The following is a 17,500-nucleotide window of genomic DNA, read 5'->3' as shown; positions in this document are numbered from 1 at the left end:
CTTTTCCTGAGCGCAGAAACCCTCGGCATATAATATGAGTTCCCGTGGTGCATTCTTATCAAATATAATCTCTTGCACAACTTTGGTAATTTTGCGGCTTGGGCGAAGATGGTGGTGGGACTTTGAGGGGATTTTTTCCCCCTCTCTCTCTCTCTCTCTCTCTCACTCTCTCTCTCTCTCTCTCTCTCTCTCTCTCTCTCTCTCTCTCTCTATATATATAGATCTGGTTGCTCGGTTTCTCTCTTTTTTTATACAATGTTTGTCTGTAGGAAATCTCTCCTCTCCCACCTTGGTCTCTTGGCTATATCTCGATGGCTTTTAAGTTTGTAACATTCTCTCTCTCTCTCTCTCTCTCTCTCTCTCTCTCTCTCTCTCTCTCTCTCTCCAGCTTTGTATCACGCCGTCATCATGAGCTTTATCCTCCTTATCTGTCTGGAGCTTCATTTTTTGGCTCTCTTCTACCTGGTTGTAGATTTGATATTTATCTCCGTTGCTCATATGCTGATAAGAAACGGTCCTTAGAATTAGGCATTTAGATTTCTCATTTTTCCTCTCGGTTATTATTACTTATGATATTATATATATATATATATATATATATATATATATATATATATATACTATATATATGTGTGTGTATATATATATATATATATATATATATATATATATATGTATGTATGTATGTATGTATGTATAGCTATATAGCGGTGCTGCAGGTGTTCGTTTGTTATTAGATCATCATCGTCTTTATCACCATCTTTGTTATTTATGTTGAGGCTTACACTGGACACGACTAAGGTCACGGGTAGACATGAATGCACTTCAAGAAAAGTCATCACCATATTTCTGCGACTTCTTGCGGGCTGTCTTGCCTTATCGGCATAGATCTTGAACACTCGTGACACTTATAATATGATTGCTTTGTACTTATACAAAATTTGTTTTGGTTCGCTATCTTGATATTGAAGTCTTTGTCTTGAAACATTTTGGGGTTCTTTGTAGAAAATAATAAAACACGCATAATTTCTTGCAAAAGCCAAATACGAGTTCTCATCGGTAAGTCGTGTTTTGCTTTTTGAATAGATCATGATTTCACTGGGGTCACTAGTGTGGATAGCCTGTGTATTTTCAAGCCGAGTGACCGCAATAATTATAACGGCCTTGTTCCGGCATTGCCGAGACAACTCTTGAACGTAATCGGCTTCAGTGTCGGACCCCCTCCCCTCCCCCGCCGCTTAATCCGCATAGAATGTATTTGGTGTTACATATAAATTTCACAGTTTAATTTCCGCAATTCATTTTTTTTTCTATTTTGCAAACTATTTTTTCAACGTAAGCAGAGGACGTCGAGGGTTCTTTCCAAGATCCCCTCCGATAAGGTGGAGCCTCTTATGCTTTACCAGGTCGAACATACTCGGCTCCTCCAAAGAATGGCGTTCGTCCTCGTTCGTAAAAAGTGTCGTTTTGCAATGCGAGAGGAACCCCACTCCGACCTTCGTTAGAGAGGCTGATAGGTCGGCGCCAATCGAAAGGTTGAAGATGGAAATACAATAACTAGCTGTGTGTCATATATTATATATATATATATATATATATATATATATATATATATATATTCGATTGTAAAAATGTGAGCAGGAGATTGGCAGAATTCTCTCTCTCTCTCTCTTCTCTCTCTCTCTCTCTCTCTCTCTCTCTCTCTCTCTGTTTCAGCTGCTAAACAAGTCTTCGGACGCGAATTAAAACTTAGAGAATTTTCCCTAACTTCTTTCACTTATTAGATTTGGCTTGCAGTGTGAGGAGAACGTTGTTTTGACGACTAATTTACGGAACTAGTCAAAACCATCGATCGGTTAGTGGATACTTCTCTTACTCTGCCTCTTTCTCCCTCTCTCTTTTTCTCTCAGTATGATACTGTAAGATTAGTCGAAGGTAAACTTATTTGATCCTCTCTCTCTCTCTCTCTCTCTCTCTCTCTCTCTCTCTCTCTCTCTCTTTCGGTTAGTTAACAAAAGAGTTAACTGGAAAAATATAATACTTAAATTTCTCTTATTTCCTCAAGCTTTTTTTTATGCCAGATCTTTCATAGGCAGCAACGCCAGTCGAGCCTCTCTGTAAGTAAGTCACCCCTCCCTCCACTGGCTTCCCGTTTTCCGCGGCCTTATTAAGTGGCACTGCCTTTGAATCACTTTATTGCACCGACTTTCCATTGCTTGTCTTTCTCTCGACACTCAAGATAGGAATCGCCCCGGTTATTGAAGACGCGAGAGTCCTTCATCCCTTGGCCGGGTTTATTGTCTTGGCCAATAGATTGAGGAGTCTCTGTTTTTGGGATGGTGAACTGCAGCGCCTCTCCTCTCATTCCTTCCAGTTAAGGAAGGAACGTTTCCGAAATCGGAGCCGGGAAGAAATGTTGTCGGATGTCTTAGAGTTTTTAAAAGGTTCAATCATCAAAATTCATTCGTATGAAGGAAGAGACTAGCTGTATCAACGTTTTTGTGTGTGTGTGTGTGTGTGTGTGTGTGTGTGTCTTTTGTTTAATACGTAATATAGTATGTTCTCGTGTATAACTTGACAATGGAAGAAACATTGTCTTATCTATTTTTTTCGATATAGTACATTTACTGTATTATTTCCGATGAAGAATCTATAAATGAATATAGATTTCTGGGTAAAGGGCCGTAAAATCTTTTGAGTCTGTTATTTGATGGAATTATTAAGGTTATACCTAAGGGACTTTTAATTTTAAGTCTAGTGAATTCTTCCAGACATTTTCAGAGAAAGAACACATATGTCATCTTCAGGAAAAAGCTGAATCAATTCTCCCAAAGATTTAACATCAGTCATATTAACCATGTCTCTCCAGTTGTAACTCCCATTAACACCTATGAAATGTTAAGGTTTCTGCGTCAGTCATTATTTATCAGTCGTTCAGTTGGCATCGCTGCCCCTGCAATTCCTAGGTTACAGTCGGCGTTGATCTTAACAGTTGCCATTCGAAAACGTGACTCCCATCTCTCTCTCTCTCTCTCTCTCTCTCTCTCTCTCTCTCTCTCTCTCTCTCATTTCCATTCGACTTGTTTTATCAGCGGAGGGTGGACTTCAGCGGGCGCCCCACATGTCTTGCATTTCACGCGAGTTCGCAAGTTTCCGTGATGAGCTGGAGAAAGAGATGAAAGAAAGCCTGGTCTCTGGAAATGACTTTCAATGGCGAATTCCGTCACTGAATTGTGGAGGAGGAGGAGGAGGAGGAGGAGGAGGAGGAGAGATACATGCGTACAGCATTGTTCATTGCAAAATATGGCCGGATGACGTTCTGTGCAGTTAAAAAAGATCCTTTATTTCTGTACTGCGAGGATAAATTTGATCATGTCTTGTATGACTAGATTATCATTTGTATTTTTATTAGGACGCATTATTTAATCACGACATTAACCAATAACTGCACTCGTTCAAACCGCATTTCAATTATTAACTCTGAAAATTAAGTTGCTTCGATATAAAAGTTGAAAAATGTCTCTCGTCTTCGAAATATTTCGTAACTAATCTCAGAAAGCCGAAACAAATTATTTTAAGAATTATCTGTTTTTTATATCTGATGATCCATACTGATCAACGCTGAGAAATTGAGATAGTTGAATTTAATTTATTTTTTGAGGTACATAAGACGGATCTTTGTTTTTTTAGCCTGGCATATTAATCGTCATATATTGTATTCACATTACATTTACCTTTAAAAATTATGCGTTGTTATTTACATTCTTTTAATGTCTTCCTTTCCTTACACTGAATCATCATTACAGTTATTTTAAATCATTTTTTATAATTTAGGAACCAAATATGCCATTACACTTGTGCAATGCATTTCTTTGCTGGGTTTAAAAACATACGAGTATTCCTATTAAATTTAACGTAATTACCCTTCCATTCTGTTAGGGCTCTCTCTCTCTCTCTCTCTCTCTCTCTCTCTCTCTCTCTAGCTAAATTATTTGGAGCTTACAGATCCTTGAGTCTGAAGATATCCGGAGACAGGAAGTTGATCACGTCTGTTGACACTCGAGGCTTAGAAAATGGCCCAGTGGTATACGGCCTTAGTGGTGTCTGTCCCTAACAGAATATTACTCAGAGGGGACCCTAAGTCCATCTCATTGCTCATTCAAGTGGCACTGGCTAAGGTCGCACTCCATAAATTCCGTCATATATATATATATATATATATATATATATATATATATATATATATATATATATATATACATGTGTGTGTATTATGTATATATGTATGTATGCCTCATGTGTGCATAAGTTCCATAGATGTCAGTGCTCTCCAAACGTTCGGATCGATGAATCTTGACTTCTGTAAGGGAGTAAAGTGTTAATAAGCCTCTCCTTCAAGGTAGCATAAGAGCCTAGGTTAATTTTACCCCCCTTCGTGAGATGTGTTTTCTCTCTCTCTCTCTCTCTCTCTCTCTCTCTCTCTCTCTCTCTCTCTCTCTCTCTCGGTTGATGCATCCATTTTCTTTCAATAATTGGGCGGAAGATTTGTCTATGGGTTTCAGTTGTTATCCTTCCAAAATGAAGAGCTTATTACAGTCTTTTCCATGAATTATTGGATTTTCCTTTTTTAATACATGTGTATACTAGATTTCAGAGGATTCTTGGTTTTTAAATGTAGGATATTCCCAAGTTCTCATTTTGATCCAGAACTTGTCCTCCGGACGGTGCAATTGTATTCAATTCGTCGCCTCCGGTTTTCATTCTATTAGTATTCCTGAAAATGTAAGTCCCCGTAATTACTTCAAGAAATATAAAGCTATTCAGCTTCAATATTGAATTACGTCGAGTAAGTGTTAAAGTAACGCGTGTTATAGCATTATGTAATTACGTTGCCCCTTAAGAAGAAGAAATTGAAATTTAATAAGGGGTAACATCCTGATAAGATGGCATAATTGAAGAAGTGACTCGGATAATGTCATATAAGACGTAAAATCTCTCATAACATCTAATTTCATTTCTGGACTGCGTGTTTTATGTATCTGTTAGGTTTCCAGCTGCACTCCTCGTAAAGCCTTTGACATCATTCGAGAAATACTACTTGTTCCTTATGTAATTATACACACACGCACACACACACACACATATATATATATATATATATATATATATATATATATATATATATATATATATGCATTGATATATATTTATATACTATATACAATACATTTTTGTGAACTTTTGCATATTCTAGTTTTATTGACAAAGATATTTCTTATCAGAAAAGACTTATTTTTCCACAAATTACGAATCAAGTTTATTTGGTTTTGTCATTAACCTTTTCTCTTTACTTGCCCCTTTAGCTCTGAGACACCTTTCTGAGAATGAATAGATAAGACAAAAAAATGTCAAAATGTAGACACTTGACAGAAATAACCGAATCCATACTTTTTCCTTTGTGTAAATCGGTGGGTGGAAGCTTATGTTCCAACTATCGTTGTAGCAAGATGATGATTATGACGCAGATTTTTTAGTAGGTAATAGTAATCGCACTTTTCATGAGTTTATGCAGCATATAAGTTTTATATATATATATGAATTTAAAAATAGTAAAAACTCGGCCTTGAAATTATACCCTGATTTAACCAGACGCCGAAGACCAACTTTCTCCAACCAAAAAAGCATTACTCAAGTTTATGTTGCATCTCTCCCCTTCCCTGTTTTTTTTTCTTTTTCTTCTTCATCCAGGATTGCTTTTGTTTTAAAAGACAGTTAAATGAAGCCCCTAAGTTTCCCCTAACCCACTGCGCGTTGAAGGCCTCTAGCGATGTTCCTTCCGTCCTGTCTCACCCAGGTCTTAATGCGAGGCCTAAAGTTCACAGAACCAGCGCCTATTTTACTGGTTTCTTTCGTGTGCTCCGTCAAATGACGCTTAGAAATCTGATAAATCATAATTTGGAAGTTCCGCCGGCGACAAATTAGCCATATTTCATCATCAACCAAAATGGATCACTTGCACATCCCACCTCTGTTCTTTTCGCGCTAACCGCCTTCCACAGGAAAAATGGCGGGAAAAAAGCGCGCCAGTTTTAGGGAGATTTTTTGGCGGGAGTTTTGTTTTCTTGTCGCACGCTTCACGGCTCCATCGTGCTCTGTGATATGTCCGGAAGCTAGTGGACGGATTCCAGAGCTTTTTTGGACAATCCTTTTGTTTTGTGAAAATGCACTTTCTGTCGGGGAATGTGTGTTTTTAACAGAGCACTTGCGTGTGGTAATCAAGGCTTTTCAGGATATAACTTTCAGAAGTAACGAAAAATCTTAACATGTTAGGTTTCTTTAGAATGAACTCGTTGCCTTAGCCTTTTACGCCTTCTTTGTTGCAGTTTTGCTTCAAGGAAGTGTGCGTTATGTATTCATACACACACACACATATATATTTATATTATATACTACATATACATATATGTATGTTTGTAAGTATGTATGTATGTATATATGTATGTATGAATACCCGCATATATTGAGTTGGTGGTGAATAATTTTTTTCCGACAACAGTGTTACATTATGGACAAGTCAAGTAGTTACGGAGACTGCGCGTTGTCACACCCATTTTTTAAAAATGGACCTTCCTTCGTACAGACTAACATCGGTTCGCATATTTAAATTGTGTTTTATTGATAATTCATCATTCATTATGTAAAACATATTTAGATGTGTTGCGATAAAGATATGGTGGCGACAGCTCACTTCCTGGCTGGAGGGTACGTCGGAGTCTTCAAGCTTTCTAGAAACTTTTTATCTTGACAGAATTTGATGACGTGAGATATACGTATTGATTCGATTGTAACATTTCGCGTTGCGTACATTTTTTTTCTTTTCTTTATTTCTTTTCTTTTGCCAGGGTTTGCTAGCAGTGTGTGTGCGTGAATGTACCAACAAGAAGAACATGAAGGACAATTTTATGTAATGTTTATATTGTGTGTATTACTGTATGCCTGTTTATCTTTCATATTCTAACGTTTAATTACATACATACATACAAACATACACACACACACACACACACACATATATATATATATATATATATATATATATATATAATTATATATATATATATATATATATATATATATATTATATATATATAATATATAGATATATATATATATATATATATATATATAATTTCGTTTTGAATGTTTTTGATTGCACACTTACATGGACAATGAACATCTGTCTTCGCTGACACAAAGCAGACACAAATAAGCGCAATTTGATACGTATGCCAATGCATATTTATTTGTCCTTATGCATGCATCATGTTTTGTGCCAAGAATGTTTTATACGGTATCGTGTTTAAACTGTAATTTCTGACCTTTGTTTAACAGGATTAGTCACTGGCTTGTTATCAAAGGAAAGTTTTCCCCTTTACTTTATTATGACCATATGCACAAACAGTTCATTGAAAGGCGGCTCGGTCCTTCATTATTTGAGGCTGCTGTTGCTAGGTTTCAAAAGTAAGCATTAGCTCAAATCGTCATTGGTAAAAGTGACTGTAAATTCCGAGCTTATTTTTTATTTTACAGTCTTCATAAGAGGTATTATTAATATCATTCGCATTCGGAAGTCTCTCTCTCTCTCTCTCTCTCTCTCTCTCTCTCTCTCTCTCTCTCTCTCTCTCTCTCTCTCTCTCTCTGTGTGTTCTCGAGGTGAGTGGAAAGCCTCATTGGTCAAGATCACTTGTTCACTATGTTAAAGATATGTAATGTATGATTCTAATAATTATGAAGCAGGCTATGCTTGAGGCTAATGCCTCATACTAATGTTGGTCCCTGGAATACTGTTCTAACATCGAAAATACTTTTTCAGGAAACGGGCGAGAATGAGGGCGGCGGCGACAGCCTTGGAGGGTCCGACACACCCCACAACGGCCCTTCTCTTCCTCCTGGTCTCAGCCCTGCCATGGCGGCTGCTGCCGCAGCTGCGGGTGGTGTGGGCGCTCACTCCCTTCTGCAGCAGACAATGTGTCAGCTCTTGCGGCCTTCGTCCCCAAGGGGAGACGTGCCCCCTTCCTCTCCCCCTCTCGGACACGCTTCAGAGCGCTCCCTGTATTGGGGCGCCCACGACCTTCGATCTGAACCTGAACGTCCAGACACCCATTCGCCCCCCGCTCTCGATAAGGTAAGATAAAGCTCAAGATAAGAATCTTCGATCGGGTATCAGGAACGAAGGACAGGGGAAGATGGGAAGTGGGCTTAGAAGGAAAAGGGTAAACCTCCCAAGGTAGGGGGAAGGGATAACGCTAAAAAGGTGGGTAGGGGGAGGCTTTGATGAAAGTTTATTGAGCCTCGTTTTCGGGGGGAATAGATGGGGACGGAATACACAGAAATTTATTCTTTCTGGTGTACCATTTGCTTATCTAGTTATTTATTGGTTTGTTCTGTCCCTTTTTCACTCTTTGTAGGTCACGCCGATTGTAAAAAATGGCAGTGTTTTGTTTGTTTGTTTACTTTTCAGCTACATCGGTGGGTAAGTGCTTGGGAGTTGTGAATTTTGAAAACTTGAAATTTTTTTTTTTTTCCATTTTGCCTTTTGTGCTCTATCTCTAAGGGTTTTGTACACTCTCACAATCGTTCCTTTCTTCCCCTGAATTAACTTAGATATTGGTTATTGTCTTGTGCTATTACTTTTTCAGAATTCACAATTTATCACTTATTTTCTTATGTCATCTGCATTATTTTCTTCAGCATTTATATAGAAGAAAATTCACTGACAACTCGATTCGTATTTTTATGAAAACTATTCATAGTGATTATTTTTTCACGAAATTTGTTTACTTCTATTTTATCATAACGTGAGGGCTGTATCCCGGAGATAGGTTTTTCAAATGAGTTTAGTATATTTTCACGTTTCCTTCCAAAAAAGTAATTGACAGTCGTACACTTTTCATCGCATTTTCATTTTACGTACTCGTTTTCTCACGGGAAGCAAATGGCCAATCCTTAACTTATTCTTCTCGAGAGCTCTCCTAAGAAATTGCTTGCAATTCTTTCCAGGTGTCTTTTTCATTTCCATTGGGAAACATTTTATTTCCTCTCTCTCTCTCTCTCTCTCTCTCTCTCTCTCTCTCTCTCTCTCTCTCTCTCTCTCTGTGTTTGAGACAGAGTCTAGAACTGTTTTCGATATGTTGCTCATTATTCTTTGTAGTTATATATATATATATATATATATATATATATATATATATATATATATATATATATATATATATATCCTTTGTTTGTTTGTTTGTTTGTTTATATGGTGTTTTTACGTTGCATGGAACCAGAGGTTATTCAGCAACGGGACCAACGGCTTTACGTGACTCCCGAACCACGTTGAGAGTGAACTTCTATCGCCAGAAATACACATCTCTCACACCTCAGTGGAATGCCCGAGAATCGAACTCGCGGCCGAACGAGATTAGAACCCATTTCGACATTACGGTTGATAAATATTCTTAGTTGGGTATCGGAAATCGTAATGCTTTAAAGGTTTTAAAGAAGAACGGGTCACATGGAAATCAAGTTCACGTGTCATATGAGAGAGGTGGGTATTTAACCCCCTAAAACTATTTCATAACATTAGATTAATCGGAAGATCAGTAATGTTCGTCAGGCAATCATATGATATTTTATTGTTACTTAGCTTTTTGTGAATGAATACTGGTAGATGATACGGTCTAGCGTTTAAAATATATAATTTTGTATATATATATATATATATATATATATATATATATATATGTATATATATATATATATATATATATATAATATATATATATGTAATTGTTTATATATGTATATATGTAGAATCTTCTGGTCATTTTTACCAGATACATATGTAATCGTAATAGCCACAATGCCCTCTTAACTTCGCGAATTCTTCACACTTTTTTTTTATACACTTGGCACTACAAAAGCCTTAAGATCCCAGTGCAAGAAATTTGAAGAAATTATGATGTCCGGTCGTGATTATGATTACCTGGGTTCAGGATACCATATATAAGCTCAGTGCACTAGATATGGTGGGTGCGTATTCGTACAGGTGCCAATTTTGGCATGGTATTCCAGTTATGGTATAGGAACTTATATAAGGAAATGAGTAAATAAAATGGAAAAGATAAGTATCCACCGAAGTGTTTGGGATCCAACGGGAGGAGGGAAAGGGTCACGGGGAGAGATGATGATATGGACGGGAGTTAGGTAGTAGTTGTGGGTGGGCAAAAGGGGGTTGTGGGAGATTTTGAAGGGGGAGGGGGTTAGTGGCCCTAGTCTGGGCTCGAATCCCCACTCAGGGACTTCTGCTGGTTGCCAGCCAACCGAATTAAAACTTATGAGAACGGCTAAAAGTTGCTTTCCGGTTGAACGTTTTCGGGGAGAGAGAGAGAAAGAGAGAGAGAGTATTAGGTGAATATCATGCGAGAGAAATATGAAGTTGAGAATGTGTGTATGTATTTGTGTGTGTGTGCGCATTCAGGCTCTCTCTTTCTCCTTAATATATATGTTTTTGGATGCAATAATTAAATGCAAGTAACTGTATGTATATATATATATATATATATATATATATATATATATATATATATATATATATATATATAGATATATATATATAATATATATAATATATACATATATATATATATAATGTAAAAAGTAGATGGGTGTATGTGCAAATCCCTGTGGGTGTGTAGCCTGCGTACTAAAATGTGTGCATGTGTTTTTGCGTAGGCTTCAATGGCTTATAATGTTTCGGATGCGGACTCGCCCTCTGAGAGCCACAAGAGAAACAAGACGAAAGAAACAAAACTACCAGACAGAACCTCCTTTTGAAAAGGCCATTAGGAAATGGCTCTCTCGTTTCTTGGCTAACTTTTCCGCAACACTTAGGCTAGTGAAGATCTTGGGGTCCCTCTACTGTGGTAAGATAAGGAATGTAGTCTCTCTCTCTCTCTCTCTCTCTCTCTCTCTCTCTCTCTCTCTCTCTCTCTCTCTCTCTGAGAACTTTCGTTTTGGCTTTCTCGATTCGGTCTTGTGAGGTGCTCTCCCTTCTTTTTCCTCTTTAATTTTTTTTCTGGGCTCCTTATTAATACATGCTTTGTTAGTCGTTGTTTGTCTTATTTTGTATACTTGATCAGGTAGTGTTTGTTTTATGATTGGTGATGGTAGATAATGAAATTTATAATAAAATCTTCCATGTTATATCTCATTTTTTTCTACGCTGTGGCTGTATTTTATCTTATTTTTTTTTATACAGAAAACAATGATTTCAGGAGGAGTTTTGTACACCTTTCTGACTTTCATCTTATTACATTTATTTCTATTTACCTTTTTATCACCCTCTTTCCCAGGTCGTCTTCCTATGTCGGTTTTTTTTTTCACTTTACGTTGTTATCGTAGCTGATATTGTAATGCAAGGACACCAAATATCTTAAGGTCTTGATTTTCTTTTTCATTTGATTTGATGCATATCTGGAACCTTTTCTCCCTGGAGATGCGGGATTTGATCTCATGTAAATATCGCTCATTCACGGTCCTGTGTTTTATTTATTCTCATCCTTCCCATTTCCTTTCTTTCTCCCTTATCAGGCAGCTTTTCTTCCCTTTTATGCAGCCCCTGCTGTTCATACCTGTCTCCATTTGGTGTTTCGCTTATCCGTCATCTTCCCGAGGGGAAATGGTTGAGAGAACTCGGCTTGCGAGGGGAGGGGAGGGGAGGGGAGGGGAGGGAAAGGGAGGGAAAGGCCGAAGGCGAGGGGTTGCTGCTGCTACTGCTGCTGCTGCTGCTCATGATGATGATGATGATGATGTTTTAGGGGTCTTGTTTAGGGAGGCGGGTGAGGGGTTAAATGGGGGAGGGGGGCGGGGACCAGGGCCCAGATGAAGGGACCACACTGTTTTTTGGGGAGAACTTGAAGCAAAGATTCGTTGCCGATTTTTTCTTCAGAGATATTTTTTTTTCCAAAGGTAGTTTTTTGGAGGAATGATCAAATGTTTCGGTGATTCCTAAGATGGACAATCAGGTGATTTTGTCCTTTCGTCTCTGCGGGTTTTTCGTTTTCGCTTTCCCATGCGAGGGAACTCGTCTCCGTTTTCACTATTAAGACATTTTTTTTTATTGTAAATAAATTTTCTAGTGTTTCAGTAGTTGATAGTTCGAGACCTACTTTTAAGAATCCTATGCTTCAATGATTGTTTGATATCAGGTACTTTGATGTTGCTTGAGTGAGTTTCGGTAATGCCGAATAAATGCTTGGTGATGCATAGTTTTAGAATGAGATGTTTCGGTGAAACTGGATTTCTATTTCGTTGCTTCCTTTTCGTTACCTGTCGTTCGTTCGTGTGTGCTTTTGAACGCAGACCTGTCACCTTTGAATGGTTCATAATAATCGATCTTGTTCAGCTTAGTTATTGCCAATATTTAGTAGAGATAGGTATGAAAAATCTTTTCGATTTTACATGGAATTTGTGTACTCCTCAGGTATATTAATATATGTATAGTTTACACATTAATAGACATTTGTTTTATCATTAACCTCTATTTTAACCTTATTTATTCTGTACATCTGTTCTAGTTTTTATTACAACGCTTATGTTTTTTTTCCCCCAAGTAAATTGAGGTGACGTACAGCTGTCGACCTTTTTCAATTAAGGGTAAAGGACACCCAATGCAAAAATACACAGCGTATAGAACTATACAGTGTATGCAGTATGTGACCGTAGGCTTAGATAGGTGTTTTGAGTCGTTTGAATTTATGGCTTGAAGTGGTAAAATTCTCGTTACCCCATTTTTATTTACTTTCTTTATTTCCATCCTTTTTTATGGTATTTTTTAGCAGGGTAGCTATTCCGGCTTTTTTATATTTATTTACTCCATTTTTTTTCGATATGCCGAGAGCCTTTAACATTATTTTTACCTTGTCAGTAGCTGTATAGAAAGGAAAGATGTATATAATGAAAGTATTCTTGTGTGTGTGTGTGTGTGTGCGTGTGTATGTGTGTGTGTGTGTGTGTGTGTGTGTGTGTGATGTGAGAGAGAGAGAGAGAGAGAGAGAGAGAGAGAGAGAGAGAGATTTAATTCTTTAATATGATATTTCCAGGTTCCACGCTTGTCTTTTACTCTTGACTATTGATAAACAAAAACAATAGAGAATCCGATTATGTAATAAAGACATTTACTTGCAAAGTAATATTATTTTACCGCAGTAGGAGGTCCGTGTCTTGAAGAGTTTTTATTTTTATTTTTTTTTTTATTCCTTTGGGGGAATGACAAAAAAGCCACAGAATATAATGCAGTGCGTAGGGCGCCCGTTGATCAACAAAATGCCGAGGAGGAACTAGCTATAAGGGTCATTTTTCCTTTGCCTGATACTACCAAGTCACTCTTATTGAGATTGTTATTTAGCTCCGTCTTACCTCGAAGGCTTCTTCATTATTATTACTTGGCCATCAGAGCAGTAGACAAATCCCCGGCCTTAATCCATTCGTCAATAAACCACGTCCAGCATAGGACGTCTTTTGCGGGATTAGGAAGGCTGCCTAATTCCTCCTCCTCCTCCTCCTCCTCCTCCTCCTCCCTCCTCCCTCCATTTGTAGAAGGATTAACGGGCACGATAATTTCTTTTAATTTCCTCGCCCATGAAACTTCGTTATTTGATGTGACGGCTTCCCCGGTCATGCAACTGATAATTTCCTCTTTCTGTTTTTGTCTATCGATCACGTGATTATTTGAAATGGAAACCGCAACCCTCTCCACATCCTACCATTGAATACTTACTTAGGCTCCGTCCGTGCACTCACACACACACACACACACACACAGATATATATATATATAAATATATATATATATATATATATATATATATATATATATATATATATATATATATATATATATATATAAAGAGAGCAGTATTCTAAGGTGTTCCTTTCAGGTCATTCGGACGGAATGTCGATATGCGTGTTTTTTCATTTAAAAAACAACAAATTATATCTACCCAAAAAATCGCATTCTTTAAGGCTGCACCCATTAAATGAAAATTTGCATAAGCAGGTAATTAAGACGCCTGTAAGGCAACACATTTGTTTTGGAAGCCAGGTGTTTTTTTTTTCCGATGAAGGTTACCTGGGTAGACTTCAGCCCTTCACTAATACGAACAGTACCTTTTTACTTTCAAGTTCCGACCGCCTCATACGGCAGGAAAACACGAGAGAGAGAGAGAGAGAGAGAGAGAGAGAGAGAGAGTGTAAGTTCCAGAAAGGAGAAAAAAAATGACCGACATTTGAATTAACACATGCAAACAAGAGGCTGTGTTTACTCAGGGCCATTCTGATTTTTAATCTTCCCCCCATTTTTTTTCTCCTCTTTCTTCGTTCATTTTTTAATTCCCGGGTTGAACGAACTAGGTATATAACCCGCCCGTCTGCCTGCACGCCCGCCCGCCCGCCCGCCCAACCGCCGGCTCGGCCGCTCCTGGACTCCATCACTCCTCCAGTACGAGGGGAAATAGGCGAGCGTACTCGAGGGCTCCGGCTACTACTTTTCCCCTGCAGTCTTCATTCTTCGTTATAATGTGGTCATTCTTCCTGGCTGCCTGATGGGCACTTGAATCTGAGTGGGTTCTATTTGACCGGCCCGAAAAAAGGGGCCCCGGATTTCGGAAAAGTGACTTGAATTTGGGTTTTTTTTTTCCTGCGCTTTTTCTTCTCTTTTTTTTTTTATTCACGGCTGGTGGGGGCATGATTTAAGCCCGGCCTCGTAATTATCTAGTTGAAGCTGCACTTTATCTCGTTACTTTGTGTGTTCGGCGAATGCGTGTTTGTCTGTGTTTTTTATGCGGAATGCGCACAGTGCTCATATTCAATGATAGGCATAAATGTATGTTATGAGTGGGTCATTCATGTGTTAGGCCTTTGTTTTTGTTACTCTTATTATTATTATTTACTCGTTATTCCTCCTCTTATTACTTTTCAGTAACAGACCATATACTCACCATCGCCTTCGAGGACCAAAATCTTCGTTACTTTCGTCATTTTATTGAAATTCCCACGAGTCTTGCATTGCCTTCGGTGCCCTTCTGCGTGGCAGTCCATTTGATCACATCTGCAGCCGTCGACGGACTTGAAGCTCTCTTAATCCACGTCAATAACGGCGTGTTTAAGGACTGATATCGTCTTTAAGTCAGTCGTCTTGTTGCGCAAAACATCATCCTCGGAGAGGCAGTTGCTAGTGAGGAAGGGAGCCATCTTCCTCATAATAGCCTCTGGGATTTTTCCCCAAACAATCTGGCACTCTTTAAGGTTTCTGATCGCTCGACGAGCCTTCGGGCAGTGGCACTGCGGCCTCGCTGGACCTCTAGAAATGGCCCCTTTTTTTCCTTTCTTTTTTTTCCCCCTCTTTCTTTTATTTCATTGAGGCATCTCTGGGTCCCGTTGCTTACTTGCTCTTACGTCTACGCTCTCTCTCTCTCTCTCTCTCTCTCTCTCTCTCTCTCTCTCTCTCTCGTGTTAGTACGTGTACTCTTTGGTATGTTTTCTTCATCAATTAATTCGTATTTCATTACAGGGTCATTCACCTTGTAAACAAGTCAGTGTTACTCTTGCTTTAAGCCTCCCTCCGTCTCCCTACATCCCCTCCTTATACATATTTCTTACCTCCACAAGTCACCGTTGCTTCCCCTCCCCTATCCCTTCCTCCCCCGCCCCCCCCCCCTCTCTCTCTCTCTCTCTCCACCCATTCCTCATCTCCTTCAAGCCTCTGCCCATCAAGAGAACAAATACAAACCGGAGTAGTGGTCAAATGAGCTGGGGAAATGGAGGCCAAAGGATGGTGGGGGGTGGGAGGTGGTGAGCGTGGTGGGGGTACCAAGAAGGAAAGGGGGAGATTTTTGTGGGGGATAAGGTTAAAGTTAGTATAGGAAAGAGGGAAAGAAAATGAGAGAAGAGGTAAATTAAGGAAGAAAATGTCGTGAAGTGGTGGTCATAAGAGAGGAGAGAGAGAGAGAGTGAGAGGGAGAGGGGGAGAGAAAGCTAAAAGAAAGTGGGTTCATGTTTGAGTAATGTTGCATCGCGTTATCACCGAGAAAAAGAGTAAAGTTGTAATAACAAATTACAGGAGAGAGAGAGAGAGTCGGAGAAGAAGGATGGGGGCCATAACGAAAAGTGTCGGCTGTTCGTAAGGGTAAATAATCTTTTGGAGATCGAAGGCCGATTTCTTATTTACGTCTACTAGAAGAAGAAGAAGAAGAAGAAGAAGAAGTAGAAGAAAGTGAGAAATCTCTGTGGGTCAAGAGGGGAAAAAACTCAAATATTTCGGAAGTGGGTTTTGTAGAGTATGGCAAAGAACTGACGCTTGGAAAAAGGACGGGTTAAATATCATGTACGCCCCGGATTCCTAAAACCTTAAAGAAACACGACCTTCGCTGCTTTTCCACTTGCGTCGAAAAGTGAAATACTCGGTGCGTGTGCGCATTTTTATCGTAATGAAGTGGCAGGCTTATTCCGTGTAACGTTTGGGTGGACGTCGTTGAAATTTGAAAGTTTTGTCATGGCTCAAGTTAAAGATTTTCGGCATATCTCTATTTTTTTATGCAATGTTATTTATACGGAAATTGTGATATTGTATATAAGAACGTAACGCACTTTCTCAGTATAAAATATTTTTTAATTCATATATAATATATATACATATATAAATTAAAAGATAATTTTATACTGACAAAGTATGTATACACACACACACACACACACACACACACATATATATATATATATATATATATATATATATATATATATATATGTATATATATAATATATACATACACATATATATATGTATATATCTGTATGTATGTTTATATAAGATATATATTTATTTATTATATATTCATTAATTTACATTTATATGTGTGCGTGAGCGAGTGTATGCAAGCATGCTGAATATTTACGTAACAAATTTATTTCCCAAGTTATTCATTGTGTTAAATTTTTATGCTGCGCCCTCTGCCTACACCATCGAATTTTGTCCTGTTTCTGATACAAAGTGTCATTGTCATTTTTGGGTTTCTGCCTTTTTGGATTTCGTCCATATAATTCAATCTCTGTCCCTGAGTTTCACTTACGGCATCATTACGCAGTCGTATAAACCCAAAATTTTTCCAGACTCCATTTTGTATTGTTCAGAAAATATTTTTTTACTTTTTTTTTTTTTTTTTTTTGAAACGCATTCTGTCCCTCCCCGCATTGTCGCATTCAGTGATTGTTTTTGTTTTTGTTTCCTTCTGTTATGTCCTTTTCGTTCGCTTCCTCCTCCTCCTCCTCCTCCTCCACCTGGCCTCTCTCCTCTCTCTTCCTCTCTCTCTCTCTCTCTCTCTCTCTCTCTCTCTCTATCTCCTCCTCCTCCTGTCTCTCTCTCTCTCTCTCGCTCTCTCCTATTTATTCCCCTTCC

General features: G+C 38.4%; 1 protein-coding gene across 10 annotated transcripts in view; it reads left to right on the top strand.

Annotated features, from left to right (window-relative positions):
* LOC135200070 (protein glass-like) overlaps positions 1-17,500 on the top strand; it is a 1,678,662-nt gene that overhangs the window by 1,130,279 nt on the left and 530,883 nt on the right. For all 10 annotated transcript variants that reach the window (XM_064228352.1, XM_064228351.1, XM_064228350.1 and 7 more), the window contains one exon: positions 7,874-8,185. In XM_064228352.1, the coding sequence (XP_064084422.1) occupies positions 7,874-8,185 (312 nt within the window). The remainder of the gene's footprint in view (positions 1-7,873; positions 8,186-17,500) is intronic.

Source organism: Macrobrachium nipponense, chromosome 26 (assembly GCF_015104395.2).
Source record: "Macrobrachium nipponense isolate FS-2020 chromosome 26, ASM1510439v2, whole genome shotgun sequence".
Taxonomy (NCBI): domain Eukaryota; kingdom Metazoa; phylum Arthropoda; class Malacostraca; order Decapoda; family Palaemonidae; genus Macrobrachium; species Macrobrachium nipponense.
This window is presented reverse-complemented; position numbering and strand designations above follow the sequence as displayed.